The sequence below is a fragment of the Platichthys flesus genome, chromosome 13, assembly GCF_949316205.1.
Source record: "Platichthys flesus chromosome 13, fPlaFle2.1, whole genome shotgun sequence".
Lineage (NCBI taxonomy): Eukaryota > Metazoa > Chordata > Actinopteri > Pleuronectiformes > Pleuronectidae > Platichthys > Platichthys flesus.
The window spans coordinates 4224946-4238640 of NC_084957.1; the positions used below are offsets into that span (position 1 = coordinate 4224946).

General features: G+C 44.4%; 3 protein-coding genes and 1 non-coding gene across 5 annotated transcripts in view; all 4 read right to left on the minus strand.

The window, feature by feature from the left end:
* Positions 1–2062, minus strand: part of spegb (striated muscle enriched protein kinase b) — a 32301-nt gene extending 30239 nt beyond the window's left edge. Inside the window, exon 1 of the mRNA XM_062402680.1 lies at positions 996–2062. Coding sequence (XP_062258664.1) covers positions 996–1413 — 418 coding nt within the window. The 5' untranslated portion in view covers positions 1414–2062. The remainder of the gene's footprint in view (positions 1–995) is intronic.
* A 1569-nt stretch (positions 2063–3631) lies between these two features.
* Positions 3632–7138, minus strand: LOC133967242 (C-X-C chemokine receptor type 2-like). The gene is made up of 2 exons (XM_062402555.1): positions 6692–7138; positions 3632–5662 (listed from the first exon to the last, which is right to left on the minus strand). The coding sequence occupies exons 1-2, from the start codon at positions 6696–6698 to the stop codon at positions 4584–4586; spliced, it is 1086 nt and encodes a 361-aa protein (XP_062258539.1). The 5' UTR covers positions 6699–7138; the 3' UTR covers positions 3632–4583.
* Positions 7139–8566: 1428 nt separating this feature from the next.
* nabp1a (nucleic acid binding protein 1a) lies at positions 8567–12838 on the minus strand. 2 transcript variants are annotated; one of them, XM_062402557.1, is made up of 6 exons: positions 11878–12838; positions 11587–11725; positions 11043–11114; positions 10650–10731; positions 10463–10514; positions 8567–9575 (listed from the first exon to the last, which is right to left on the minus strand). In XM_062402557.1, the coding sequence occupies exons 1-6, from the start codon at positions 11969–11971 to the stop codon at positions 9367–9369; spliced, it is 648 nt and encodes a 215-aa protein (XP_062258541.1). In that variant the 5' UTR covers positions 11972–12838; the 3' UTR covers positions 8567–9366. The 2 variants fall into 2 exon arrangements, with proteins under 2 accessions (XP_062258541.1, XP_062258540.1); XM_062402556.1 differs by having other exon boundaries at positions 10445–10514.
* Positions 12839–13392: 554 nt separating this feature from the next.
* Positions 13393–13474, minus strand: trnas-cga (transfer RNA serine (anticodon CGA)). Its single transcript has one exon. It is a non-coding gene; the product is annotated as a tRNA-Ser (tRNA).
* Between the last annotated feature and the right edge of the window lie 221 nt (positions 13475–13695).

A 13695-nucleotide genomic window follows, 5' to 3' on the forward strand; every position in this document is an offset into this window, starting at 1 on the left:
ATAACAAAGTGCCAAGGCAGATATATATACGTGAAGGGTGTATTTGTGTAATGTCATCCTTCAGTTTGCCTGAGGTGAACTGGTTTTAGATCAGATGCTGGAGACAACCAGAATCTGTTGATCGGACCGTGGCCTTGATTTGAGTCTGTCGAGTGCTGTTTGAACCATGATTCATTTCTTGTGACCCTGCATGCCTGGTGGGAATCTAACTTCCTCAACAACTGCTACTCTCCAACAGCTAATACAACATAATAACAAAACATTTAGATTTTAACAGACTTTCTCATCACACACTGCAGGAATGGCATCCTGTTGTGAACAAGAATACTATCTATGAGAAAAGTTGAAGATACATTCTGTGTTGTGAACAAGAATAGAAGTGTTCTAGTGTGTATTCTAGGCCCTGTATAACTCAGCTGTTTTATTCTATGTCCACTAGAGGCACCCTCACGTGATTAAAAGTAAGTACATACGTTTTATGTAATTTTAGTATTCAAGTAATGACTTGCTGCCACATTTTTCTAATGTATATGAAAAGTTTTAACATCCAAATAGCGTCTACTTCAGATTCAATACCTCATATCCTAACTGAGATAATGTATAGAATAGAAAAGAATAGAATAGAACATTTAATTGTCCACAAAGTGGATCAGGATCCTCAGTTTGTAGAAAATCAGACATGGTTTTGTTCTCGCGGGGATGAAAGGACAAATTTGTCAGTTGCATTTGAGGGACCCTTCGAAACAGGACATGCTAGTTGCTTCACTGTGACGTAGACAGTTTTTAGCTGCAGCCCCTGAAGGATGGCGCCCCTGAGTTAATACAGCTATAGTGTATGAGTATAATATTAAATGTCTTTTAGCTTAGATCTTTGTACTTTTTAAAAGAAGACCCCTCAAGGAAAGCTGCAAAATCAATCTAGAAAGAAACTGTATCCTCTCTATTAGAGAACTAGTCCAAATGCTAATAAACCTAAAGGTAAGAAGTGATGTTACCTTCTCCCAGATCCAAAACAGCAAGTACAGCGCTGCTCCGAATCTCTCCCAGGTGATTGTTGGCGATGCAGGTGTAGAGGCCGGCATCGCTTGGTTTGCAATCCCTAATCCAGAGGCCTCCGTACTCCTGGTTCTCCATGTTGAGGAGGTCTTCGTTGTGGTACCAGTACAGGGAGGGCTGGGGGTCGCCCGCCACCGTCACCTTTAGACGGATGTCACAGCCCGTCCCCACGGCAGCGTTCCGCATTTTGCGCACAAAAGCAGGTGGAGTCGGGACGGGGTGCCCAGGACCCCGGGGCTCTGCCACCATTTTCTCTGGGCTGGATTTGGAGCGTTTTGGGGGGATGATGGGGCTCCGGGGCGCCACCGCCTCATCTGCCCCCGTTTTCAGGGTCAATTGCACCTCTGCTTTCCTCATGGTTGAACTGGTTCAGCAGACCAATGGATTCTGTAACTGTCCTTTGCTCGATCGTATGAATATAACACTGACAGGGCCCTCTTGTAATATTCCAAACCAAAGGTCAGTCAGGGCCTTGGTGGCTCTGAGTGAACGCTATTCACGTATACATTACAGTAAGCATAGTTCTCACATTTAAAAATATATAAGATTAGCAACATTTCTTTTGCTAGATAAAAACCTAAACAGAACTTTCAGAAGCATATCTTCTCAAACTGCTGATCTCTGACCTCGGCTGCTGTCGAAAAAGAAGAAAAAGAAACTGTTGATCGCCGGCTGATAAAGTTGATAGAGGAAGCTGCCACTCTCCTGCCCAGAGGTATTTTTAGGGCAAGACCTACAAGATCATGTTGCCTTAACAGCTCCCTGGACTTGTCTCTTGGAAGTGACGGCCCAGCTATTTCCTTTTGCTCATGTTCTCTGACTAGTCTGCCTCCTCGAACCTTCTCCCAGTGGCTAAGCTGCTTCTCTGCAGAACGACGTGAGTGAGTTTATTCCCAGCGGCCTTCAGATTTGTTGGCTTCTGATTGACTGCAGGCATCAGGTCCTGTCCGGCAAGTTGCAAAGTACCCCTCCTCCTCCTCCTCGTCCCAGGAGCTAAGCCTCCCCACTCATGATCTCCCCCCCATACCTCTGCCAGGGAAATGACAGGCACAGCCCAGCCAGTCCTTACAATGACAGCTGCGTGGCGATCTGTCTGCCCACTCACCGTGAGTATCCCGCCCCCTTGTCATTTTTAGCCAACCTGAGGTCAGTAGACCATGTGAAATGAGAGGCGGAGCTGGTGGGTGGGTGGGTCGGGGGTTTGCCATGGGACAGACAGTAGTCGGCCTCCCAATTGTGTTGGGGTGGTCATGTCTCGTAAAATGTCATGAGAGGGAAACTGTGGCGTCATTGAAATATTTTTAAGTTGAGGTGGTAAATTGATACGATGGATTTCTAGGATCTCTTCTGTGGAATATGTTGTGTTCCTGAGTCCGCCTGCTGCACCACCGCTCACCTGGAGGCTCAGGGGAGTTCTAGGTTGTTGTGAGCAGGTCTGAGCAGAGAATCTTCATAAGAAAGACCAAATCTGAAAAAACAAAAACAGTTTTGGACATTTACTGACATAATGTGTTTCCTGGCTCCAAAGTATTTCAAATGAAACAGACTCGTGTCCCCTATCCTAACCCGAACCTGAAAATGACTCTAACCATAACCAGTAAAGCAAGTCTTAACCCTCAAACAGCTCTTTGGACACTTTGGCTTGTCCACAGGTTTCCAAAGTGTCCTCACTCTGTAGGTCCACACACAATGGTCCTCATAAAGATATAAATACACACACACACACACACACACACACTTGAGTATTAGCACCACTTGTTGTGGGTACAAAGAACCAAGGCTTTGTCTACATCACTTTGTTTAAATCTCGGCCTACACAACCTTTGTTTACTTCTACATGTACAGATGAGAACATTAAAATGGCTAAAAACACAAGGCCAGTAGGTGGCCATATACCCAACATCATCACTCTGGCTCCTTGGCTGGTAGTGACTTAAAAAACCTGTAGCTCATCATTTCTTTACTTATAAATGGAACAACCGAGCCTTGTTAATGTAGTTGTGCCAAATTTAGCTGCAAACTTGTAATTAGTCAGAGCAGAGAAACTAGTATATAGCCTCTATGTATATAAAGCAACAGGGGGCATGTGCAAAATCGTTGTTTTCCAAACGCTCCGTGTTACATGTACACATTAATACACAGAAAGAGGAGTTTTCTCAAAGTCCACACTTTAGAAAGGAGTTGTTAAAATCTCTGTGGTCATCACGCTGATCATTCTGGAGGATGTGGGTTATGCTGCTGATGAGCTGAACTCCATTATGTGGACTGCCTTTCTATTATTATATCAAGCCCATTTATATCAGGGGTCAGGCTAAATAACACAGACACCTGTCAGCAGTGGTCACATTAGTAGCTGTAGTATTAGCAGATAATATACATTATGCTATATTAATTAAGTATAAACGTGTCTATACTGGTATTTAATGTCAATTTTCTTTTCCAACTGAAATATATACGTATATATATATATATATACAAAGTAAGTTAGCTTTATCTATCCATATATCTATCTAGATCCAGGGGTGACTTAAGAAATGTAAGATAACACACAGAGAGCCCTGTTCATAATGGTATGACACTTTATTGATAAACACGACTGAATAACAACCTGCTGTATTCGGCTTATACAAAAAACTCAAACAGTCCTTTAAAAATCAATAGCTGACTATTAAAACGTATATGAGGCTATACAGTTCTGTACAAGAGAGCTGCTGAGCTCGAGCATCACATGGAGTAGCACGGCCACTTCAAGAACGAAGATTTTTATAAAGTCGTACTTTCACGGCATTTGTAAATATCATCAGATCCGTTTGTCGCCTGCGATAAAAAGAAGAATGTGGAACAAAAATACATATTACTTAATGCATATTTTGTCACATGAGCATCACATTGTCACAATTGTAAGGAAGGAATGTGCAAGCGTCTTTACACAGATATTGTCACTTTTGTTAAGGAGGAAATGTGGTAGTGGTCGACAGTGATCAGGCATTTAGGATCCAGAAGGCAGAAGTAACTCCTGCGAGCTCATTAAAACTCTATTCTAATAATGTTACACCTTTTTCCCTCTTTCAGATTTTTGAAAAGATTGTCGAAATATAAAAAAAAAAATCTTTAAATGCTTTTTCAAAGAATGGTCACATTGGTTTCTAAATTTGAATCACAGAAAATGATCTTGATAGTTCACACAGACTTCTGAACTGTCCACTTCTGTCTTCTGCTGCTTCTCTACTTTGTTGTGACATGTAGGTACCATCATGTTGAAATGTAGACTCGTCAAATAAGGTTCCCACTATTTCCTCAGTGCAAAGCTTCACTGATGGTTGACCACAAAAAAAATACTTGTGGCTTAACCTGGTTAAATAACACAGAAGAGAATGGATCATAGTATGAAAAGGTATTTATACATTTCATGAAGCGCTCACGGTACTTTGGTGAGTTTAATAATATTGCAGTTGATAATGAAAACCATCCCTTTCTTGTCCAAAACGTGAATCCCTGCAGTAAATGGTCTGAATGGTTGAAAGTTGTCACATGACGGTGGATGTGATTTCTGAGGACATCGATGACCTGCTGGCCCTCGACACTGACGCTCTCTCCAGGACGCCAGCCTTCCTCATGAGCTGCAGCAGCCTCCTCCTGAACTTCTCTCCCACGAAGGCGTACAGCAACGGGTTGACGCAGCTGTGGAGCAGCCCGAGACTCTGGGTGGCAAACATGGCCTGATCCACCACCATCCTCGCTGGGCACCGGTAGGGAACTATCTTTGTCCTGAAAAACGTGTCTGCCATCACCGCAATGTGGTACGGCATCCAGCAAAGCAGAAAGGCCACCACCACGACCACGATCATTCTCATGGCCCGCTGCCGCTGGAAGCCCCCGCGGACGTGAAGGAGGCGCCGGATGGTGACTCCATAGCAGGGCAGCATGATGGCCAGGGGGATGACAAATCCCAAAGAATGGCGGAGCATCCTGGTGGCCAGCCGCCAATTGTCGGCGGTGTCGATTTCGTAATGTTCAGTGCACGCCGTCCGACTGGAGTGTTTTACAGAAGAGAGAGAAGTACTGAAGAGGCCCGGCATAGACAAACACGCTCCGACAGCCCACACGGCGCCACAGACTCCCCAGCTGACCAGCTGTCGGTTCGCCTTGCGAGCAGCCATGGCGCGCACTATCACCATGTAACGGTCCATGCTGATGCACGTCAGGAAGAGGATGCTGGAGTAGAAGCTCAGCTCCTGGAGGATGGTGATGATTTTGCACATGGCGTCTCCGAACACCCAGCCCCACGTGACGGAGACGGCCCAGAATGGGAGAGTGATGGCGAGCAGGAGGTCGGCGACCGCCAGGTGGAGGAGGTAGAGGTCGGAGGGCGGCAGCGCCTTATTGCTGAGGCCTATCACCAGCCCCACCACCAGGTTTCCAGGGATGGCCAGCAGGAACACGAGGATGTAGAATATACCGACTCCAACCATGACTGCGTCTGAGGGGGAGAAGGGGCTGCAGGGCTGCGTCTCATGGTCGATGAAGAACTCGGAGTCATTGTAGGTGAAGTTGAGTTCATCGTAAACTGAGCCAAAGTCAAGGACCAAAGAAGATATGTTTGGATCTGAGGAGAAAAACAAAGAGTAAATGTTAGACATATATGAAATGATCGTTACCCTGCTACATAAACCTTAATTTAAAAATGTTAATGTCCAGCAAATCACATCTACCTACTAATACCACAATACATCTGTCTGTCTGTCTGTCTGTCTGTGGATACCTTGTGAACGCTTCATCTTACTGACTTCACAAGTGGCGTGTGTGTTATTAGTGGCCCAGGCGAGTGTTGAACCAAGTCTGGTGTGATTTGGACACTTGATGTGTTCAACCCTAATAAAAATGTGTGCAGTGTGCTTTCAGTCTGTGGACAGTTGGACATGTCTTCTATAGCCTCGGGTGATTTGATGATTTTGACACTCACAGGAATCTGCAGGTGCCGATCTACATCACACAATCACTTCCTCTTCAGCCAGTTCTCCTCAATGTAAAATCACAACGTCAGTTCTGTAATGTTTCAAATCCTAGCTGATCAACATTCCTCCATGAAACAGCAATGTAGATAAACCAGGTAGGATGAACACAGAGTTTTCTTAACACTTTCTTAACACTTTCAAGAAGCTCTGCACACGACGTCCAGCTCACGAACAATAAAAAGTGACATTATATTGTGAAAGTGTTTGAGGAATAACTAATGACAAGAAATAATTCTGTAGTATCTCTGGAGCATTAACACAGGACAAGAGAACAGCCATATTTACAACGGGCGCCTCACTCGTACATTAAATGGTCATAAACCACTAATTACACAAACCAATAATAAAAAACACTCACTTTACAATGTATAACGAAATCATATTTTCTACAATCATTTTACATTACTGTTTTATAACAACCCTCTTTTACTCTTTTCAAAACTAAAATGCATCAAAAAGAATATTCACACAATATTTCAATGACGATGTTGAACAGTAAAAATCCCTTTGCCTTGTTGCTTGCAATATAAACCAGTGAATTAATTATGAAATGATCGAAATGTATTAAATCAATCAATCAATTATTACAAGTTATTATAGTGAGGATGAAAAACACTCACCAGCCATCGTTGTGTCTTCTTTACTGGAGGAAGCGACTTGTGTCACAAGGACACAGGGAAACAACACTTGTTGTGTCTCTACACTCCTCCCATCACTCTGACCGGGGCCTCGTCTGCTGCCCGACTCACAGGCTCATTTGGATTTTGCTGAAAATTTCAAAAAGAGAAGAAAAAAAGTTTAATATTAAGAATTTCTGTAGATGCTTTCTTCTTTTAACAGTTCTTTGTGTCAGATAAAGATTTTCAAATTGTTAATTGCACTTGTATTTGGCTGCAGCCAGGTTGCTTTATTTTTGCTTAGTTCATATTTTTATATTTATACTTCTTTATTCATCTCTGTCCTTACTCATATTTAATCTTAACCGTTTCTATTTGTTTTGTATTCACTTTCTACTTGTATCACGGCCTTGTCATCAGTGCCGACTGTTGTCAATCAACACCAGTTTGGTTATTCCTGAAACACAGTGCTTCCCCTATTAATAAATCTCGAGCTACAACATCGTTTGAATCATCGGTGTCATGTGATGAGCTGTCTCTTCTCCCCCCCCCCCCCCCCCCCCCCCCCACGTAGAATCGAAAGAGAAACCAAATCGTTCATGGATTTAAAATAGACAGTGGACCAATAATCCACAGATATTCAAGTGATGCAGAGAAGAATATAATAGAAATGTTAACGTCCCTGTGATGCTTGTTGTAGTTAACTTTAGATTTACACAGAAAAAAAACTACAGCTTACAAAATTCTTCCACAGAATTTATGAAATATTAGATCCGTTGCTTGTTCTGAAGAACAGGTAGTGAGTTGATGGGGTCAACAGAGAGAAACTGAGCCTGCGTCAACATGTTGATGTAAAATACTGCAAAACCACATGATTTGACACTTTTCATTGACCAACGCTTCCACGAGAGGAAGTTCCCCGGCTCATGACACCCATGTGTTTTGACACATGAGCGACAAGCATCACATTTCCTGCCACAACTCTCCTGTGTTTCAATTCCCACTTGTCACAAGTGATTGCAGGTTCTGAATCATGAGGGGAAGCGGAGGCCACCTGACATGTTCTGAACATATGGTTCTGAGGCGTGTGGGATTAGGGAGAAAATAAATGAGTGGGCTGAACACCACGTCCAAACATGGTTCATAAGAGATGAGAAAAACCAACTAAGTAAGCCATAGCCCTAATTCCGTTTCACACTTAAGAGTACAACAGATGTTTTGTTTCTGTTCTACTCTTCCCTCAAATCTGCCTTATACTTATATGCATGTGTTCCCTCTCACGCACACAGAACAAAGAGTTGTGTTACTTTGAATAAACCAAGGACACACTGAAGAGGAAGGCGGAGCAAGTGCATTAAATGTGAAATGGGGCAACAAGACCACCCTGGGGTCACGATGTGGAGGTGCTTGGTGCAACAGGATGTGAGGAAACAGGGTTCTGTTGAATGCAACCCATTGCTTCAAAATGGAAAACTTAACGCAGAGGCTTCAGTTTCTGAAAGCTTACGAGTCTTCGTCCGTCTGTGAGAAAGGAAGTCAAAAAAGATAAATGGTTCCAAGTCATTTTGACGCACCTTTCCGTAACAGATGAAGTTTATTTCTCCAACCACTAGATGGTGCTGCAGTATTGAGTCACGTCAAGTTGTGAGGCAACTTTTACATTTTGCAAGTGAACTGGAGTACTTATTAAACCCTTATAGAAGGTTCATGTGTCGGGGGTTTGTCTGTGGTGTTGTTGATACTTGTGGCAAAACTGCAAATTACAATACAAGTCAGCTTAAAAACGTGTAGTATTATGACCAATATGACATTTTTGCATTGGCATTCTATATAAATAAAAGTGTGGTATCGTCAAAACAGACTACAGAAAAGCAAATGTGGCAGCAAAATTACTGTAAAATTTATTTCGGTGAACCATCTTGCCAGTCTCTTACGTGATCCGACCTCGATGAGTACAACTGATGGCAAACAAGGAAAACATGTCTTAAGGATGAAAACAAAATAAAATAAATCAGTTAAAAGTTCATAACTAACACCTGTCCTTTCCACAGAGTCACTTGGGATGCAGTTTGGCTAAGAGAGGGGAAGACCCTTGTTCATTAGGTCCGCGAACTCACTCACTAACTTTAAGGCCTTCTCCCACAAAATGAAAAAAGAAAAAGCAGAAACGGATTTCCTGAACTAAATGACAGCCAAGTTTGTCCCCGACATAAATTAAGAGAAGAAAGTGCATCGAGTGTTCAAGTAGGGTGTGTCGTTCGAAGAAGGAAGGGTTATAGGACAGCGTCTGTGTGTTTGTGGGGGGGGGGGGGGGGGGGGGGGGGGGTAACACTGGCACAGATCTGGCAATTTTCAGTGATTGAAGAGGACGCGGGTGCAGACTGAGAGGGTCGACTCAACGTTTCCTGTCGTGCATCGAGTGGTGGATCACAGTCACACTGTGCTGCTGCTGAGAGAACGACTTGCACGACACGGGACAGACGACACATTTGACTTCGTTGGCCTGTTGAACAATAATGCAAATAGTCCCCAATTTAACTGGTTACGTCTGAAAGTCATTCTAGGCTGTGATCGGGATGGTTCAGAAGTTATAATGGGGCGGGGGGGGATATAAGGGCATCCATTGTTTTCCACCCCCTCAACATGAAACGCCCACTCGCATCAGCCACACCTCAATCTCATCTCTTGGCACGGCGTGGGTCCCTGCCGTTGCTGATGGTGATTGAGGACTTTGGGGCTGTGGGGGGGCCGGACACCGAGGAGGGTGGTGCTCCGTTGCCCGGTGACCGACCGTTGGGTCGCCCAGAATTTCCATACGTGGGGTCCCGGGGGGGGCCGGATTGTTGGTTGCTGTTGGTGGGGGTGTACGGTGTCATGGCCCCATTACCTGTGGGTTCAGACACACGAGTGAGTACTTACACATGAAGAGACATCTTTAAAAAAAAGCTATCTAAGCAGCTTCAGTTTCCTGGTATTGTGTTATACTTTAAAAAAAAAAAATTGCAACACTTTATACCAAGCTAGGGCTATAAAAATGCTTATTGTGGCACCTGTCCTCTTCAGAATAAAATGCTTTACGCATGTACACTAGGGATGTCACGAGAAACGATACTACCGCACCAAGTCGACTGAATAATACCGACCCGCTGCTGCCGGATGGTTGCCACCGCTGCTTCGGGGTCAGGGCGGGGGCCGGGTCCTTGTACTGTGCCGCACTACCCCGGGTCCTCCCTCACCACCAGCCCGGGTAAGAGGCTCTTGGGACCCGTGCAGTGCATAGGGTTGACTTTGTGTTTGTTTGGTTGGTTGGTTCGCCCTGGAGTTTATGTAACTAAATAAATGTGTGAACAGCGACAGACAGGAACAGACTTGCTCGTGTGTAGGTGTGTTTGTACATTGTGCGTTCCATTCTGTTTTATAACATTAATAGTAAAACATTTTTAAAGTGTTTATTACTTGAAGGCTACATAGCCACTGTTCTTTATTTGTATGTTCATATATCTATAGAAAGGAGTGAAAATTAAAGTAAATGGGATTGGTTGTTTAGTTTATTGTCGTGGTATTGAATTGGGAATCATGGAAAGTTCTTGGCAGTGGTATTAACTACTAACTTCCTGGTATCGTGACATCCCTCATGTACACACAAAAGCTGCGAACACTTTACATACATCTTTTGCAGAGCTGAAATCTAAACTCTACAGTCAGAACAAAGGACTCTGCTGTTTCCTGGTGCGGTTAAAGGACAGACGTACCGACCTGGTGGCGCAGCTGTACCTGAATTCTGATTGGGTGGAGAGTTCCCCCTTTGGTTCTGGTCGGGTTTACCCTGTTACGATGGTGGAAGAGAGTTAGTTTATTACACCTTCTAAGCACTGGGGTCAGACTGCACCAAGGACAAAACACAGAACCATGAAAAGTATTAATATAGGTCATCAGAGGTTTCTGTGGATACTCTACTCACAGACTTGTTCTGGTTTGTTTGGGATTGCAGGTCTGGGTTTGGTTCACTGAAGTTGGGCACTTCTGAATACACCATACAGAACCTGGGGAGACAGAACAACAACATTCCAAAGATTAATCAGGATCTTTGTGTGACACTTAAGTTTGTAGATGGCTTAAATAAGTTGATTAAACAGACATTACATTAAAAGAATAATGATTTGAGCTCTTACAGATAAAGAAAACAACAAGACTAGTTTTCTGCAAGAGGCTGATGAGCGTGGCTCAAAGCCAAAGACACTAGTTCTTATGAAACCAGACTCTGTAACAACTTAGAGTCTTGTATAATCTTCGATCAGGAGACGTGTGACAACCAGAATTTGAACCGAAAGGAAAAGTGTGTGCCGCTACTCACTCTCCAATCTTCTGCAGATCTCCTCCTCTTCCAGTGTATAAAGTCAGGCATCCTTTCCATATGGATGCATAGCTGAGACCAAAAAAATCAAACGTTAAAACTCATGCAAACATAAGGTTTTTAATAAAAACAACCAAGGGGCTCAGATGAATAATGACCTCTCCACTGCTACACGTCTACAGTGTGTGTGCATATAGAAATGTTATAACAGAAACTTATTAAAGAGAATAATAGAGTCCAGTTAAGAACTGAGAGACACGTTCACCTTAAGGCCTCTTTCAACAGATACGTCTATAACAGGTTTTTGAGTGTTTCCACAGAATCAGCAAAACTTGAACAGGTTAGAACTTTTGTTCTGTTGTCTCAAGTTTAAAAGATATAAACAGGAAGATATTAATCTGTCAGATCTGACCAGTAGATCCATCAATGAAGGGCCTTGCTGGTGCAGTTCAGAGTGAACTCTCTGAAGTGACAGGGAGCCAGTGGAGGGAACTGGTGTGACCTCGAACTGGAGAGGTAATAAGTGCAGGAAACCAGTGTGTACCCTCGGGTGAGCTTGATGATGTCTCCAGCCTGGATGAGGCTGCCCAGCTCGTCCCACACGGAGATCGCGATGCTCCCGCTCTTGTCCGCCACTTTGCAGGAGCGGACCTCGTGGCCATCTTTCGTCTTGGTGACTCGTCCTGGATGGAGAGAACCAGAACAAGTTGCATGACACCGGACACAAGCTGCTGCAGCTGGGATCCCATCTAACACATGTTGAAGTGTGTGTGATCGCGTGTAAATGGGGAAACCAGTGAAACCAGTTGATTAAGTGTGCAGAACCACAACCAACCTATTTCCAGAACGATGAAGACGATGTTCAGATTCTTGGACCCGGGCTTTACATCCTTCAGCAGAAACACGGCCTCGGTCGCGGGCGCCGCCATCGTGAGTCCGGATGAGGAGTAACCGCCGTGGGCGTCCGTCCTGTCAGTTGATCGGCAGCGAGGAGCTGGCTGTCGTCAGTCACTGGGTCACTGCTAACTTAGCTTTAGCCCCGCTGCTAGCTCATGAGCCCCGTTAGCCGAATGCTAACCCCCGACTCCCAGGGACGCTGGTGTTAAGTGTCAATAAACACGCGGGCCACCAGCCTCTTTAAGTCGGGTTCAACTCGAGCCAGGGGTGATTTAAAAGCGTGACAGGCGGAAGAGAGACGAACTATCTCACCCGGGTTAACCGCTGGCTAGCTCGCTACCTACTTTTTCTTTCAGGAGTCTCCCTGTGCATCTTCCCTTCCGCGACTATCGTCATAATGGGCCGCTTCTTCCTTCACACGGCACGGCTCGATACGGGGAGGGGGGCTGGATACCGTGCTAATAACAGCTGGAACAGCACCCCGCGAGTTAGACTAGATCAAAGAAATAACCCGAGTTAGATCAGAGTTTTGACAGGAGGACAAATGGCGAGTCAGGATGTTCCTGTCTCAACAAAGACCGATCTGTTGCACCACAGCTGGTGAACTCTCTGGAGCTCGTGCAGCACGCGATCATTCACCAGGAATATTTTTTATATTATATAATAACACGCCCAATCCGCCGCGTTTCCTTTGTGTGCAGCTGTTAGCCCTGCTAGCGCCGTGTGGCTTTAAATGCTTTGTTTACACGAGCCGGTGCCTCCTGTCCGCATCGAGCTGTGTTGCGTCTGCAGCGAGATCCCATTAGGTTCAGACTTACTGGTTATTAATGGCTAAACCAGAGTAAAGCTCGATAACCACCATTTAAAAGTGACATACAAGATGCCCGTGATTCAACAATGCCCCCAAATCTACGTCAGTGAGCACGTCCGGTCCAATATATATGACGGCCAGTTCCATTATCGGCCTGAGGGAGGGGAGGGCACATATAGAATATTCTATTCACCTCTTTTTAAAATAATAGAATCACAAACCAAGAATTACCAGTTGCCTGATTCACTATTAATACAAGGTGCGTGTGAGCAGAGTTAACGTTGCGCTTCTGTTTTATGGAGAAACGAAATGAAGGTGCTGGTTTCTACTGGTTTCGACCGAGTGGATTTCTTAACAACGCGAGAATTTATAGAACGTGAGATTTTTACGTATCGACGCTGAAACTATGCGCAGCGTCGCATTATTATTATGATTATTACTCGCTAATTGATTTAGTGATCATGTGTTCGCGACTCATTGTTACTTTGCATGTGAAGATCCAGCCCCTTGCGCAGTAAACCGTTTAATTAAAAAAAAAAGATCGCAACGTTACGTAGTTTTAACGTGATATTTATTGTTTCAGTTTCCGGTGTATTTTTATTTTGAAGTGAGCGGAAACAGGAAAAAAAAGTAAAAGCTAATCGTCACGAACAGGATTCGAACCTGTGCGGGGAAACCCCATTGGATTTCGAGTCCAACGCCTTAACCTCTCGGCCACCGTGACAAGTCTCTACGCATTCATACTTGCGTACAATTTAAACATCTCAGAACAACACAATAACCGAACGCGTTATTTTAAAGTTTTGAGTTGTGTGTTTGTGTGCGTATCGTTTGAAGCGGCGATTGTTGACTGAAGTAAACGGAAAAAGATGGCGGGTGGAGCGCAGGGTGTTGAGTTCAGACACCAGGGGGAGACAAACACCGTGACATCAACACAACCCTCAC

What these genes read in the sequence shown, in the direction of transcription:
- nabp1a (XM_062402556.1), bottom strand. Translation starts at nt 11,971, where the DNA reads ATGGCGGCGCCCGCGACCGAGGCCGTGTTTCTGCTGAAGGATGTAAAG. An exon ending in ATCATCAAGCTCACCCGAGG is followed by an intron (nt 11,115 to 11,586) that starts GTACACACTGGT and finishes TTTTGGTCTCAG; the next exon opens with CTATGCATCCATATGGAAAG. An exon ending in AGGTACAGCTGCGCCACCAG is followed by an intron (nt 9,576 to 10,444) that starts GTCGGTACGTCT and finishes CTGAACCCACAG; the next exon opens with GTAATGGGGCCATGACACCG.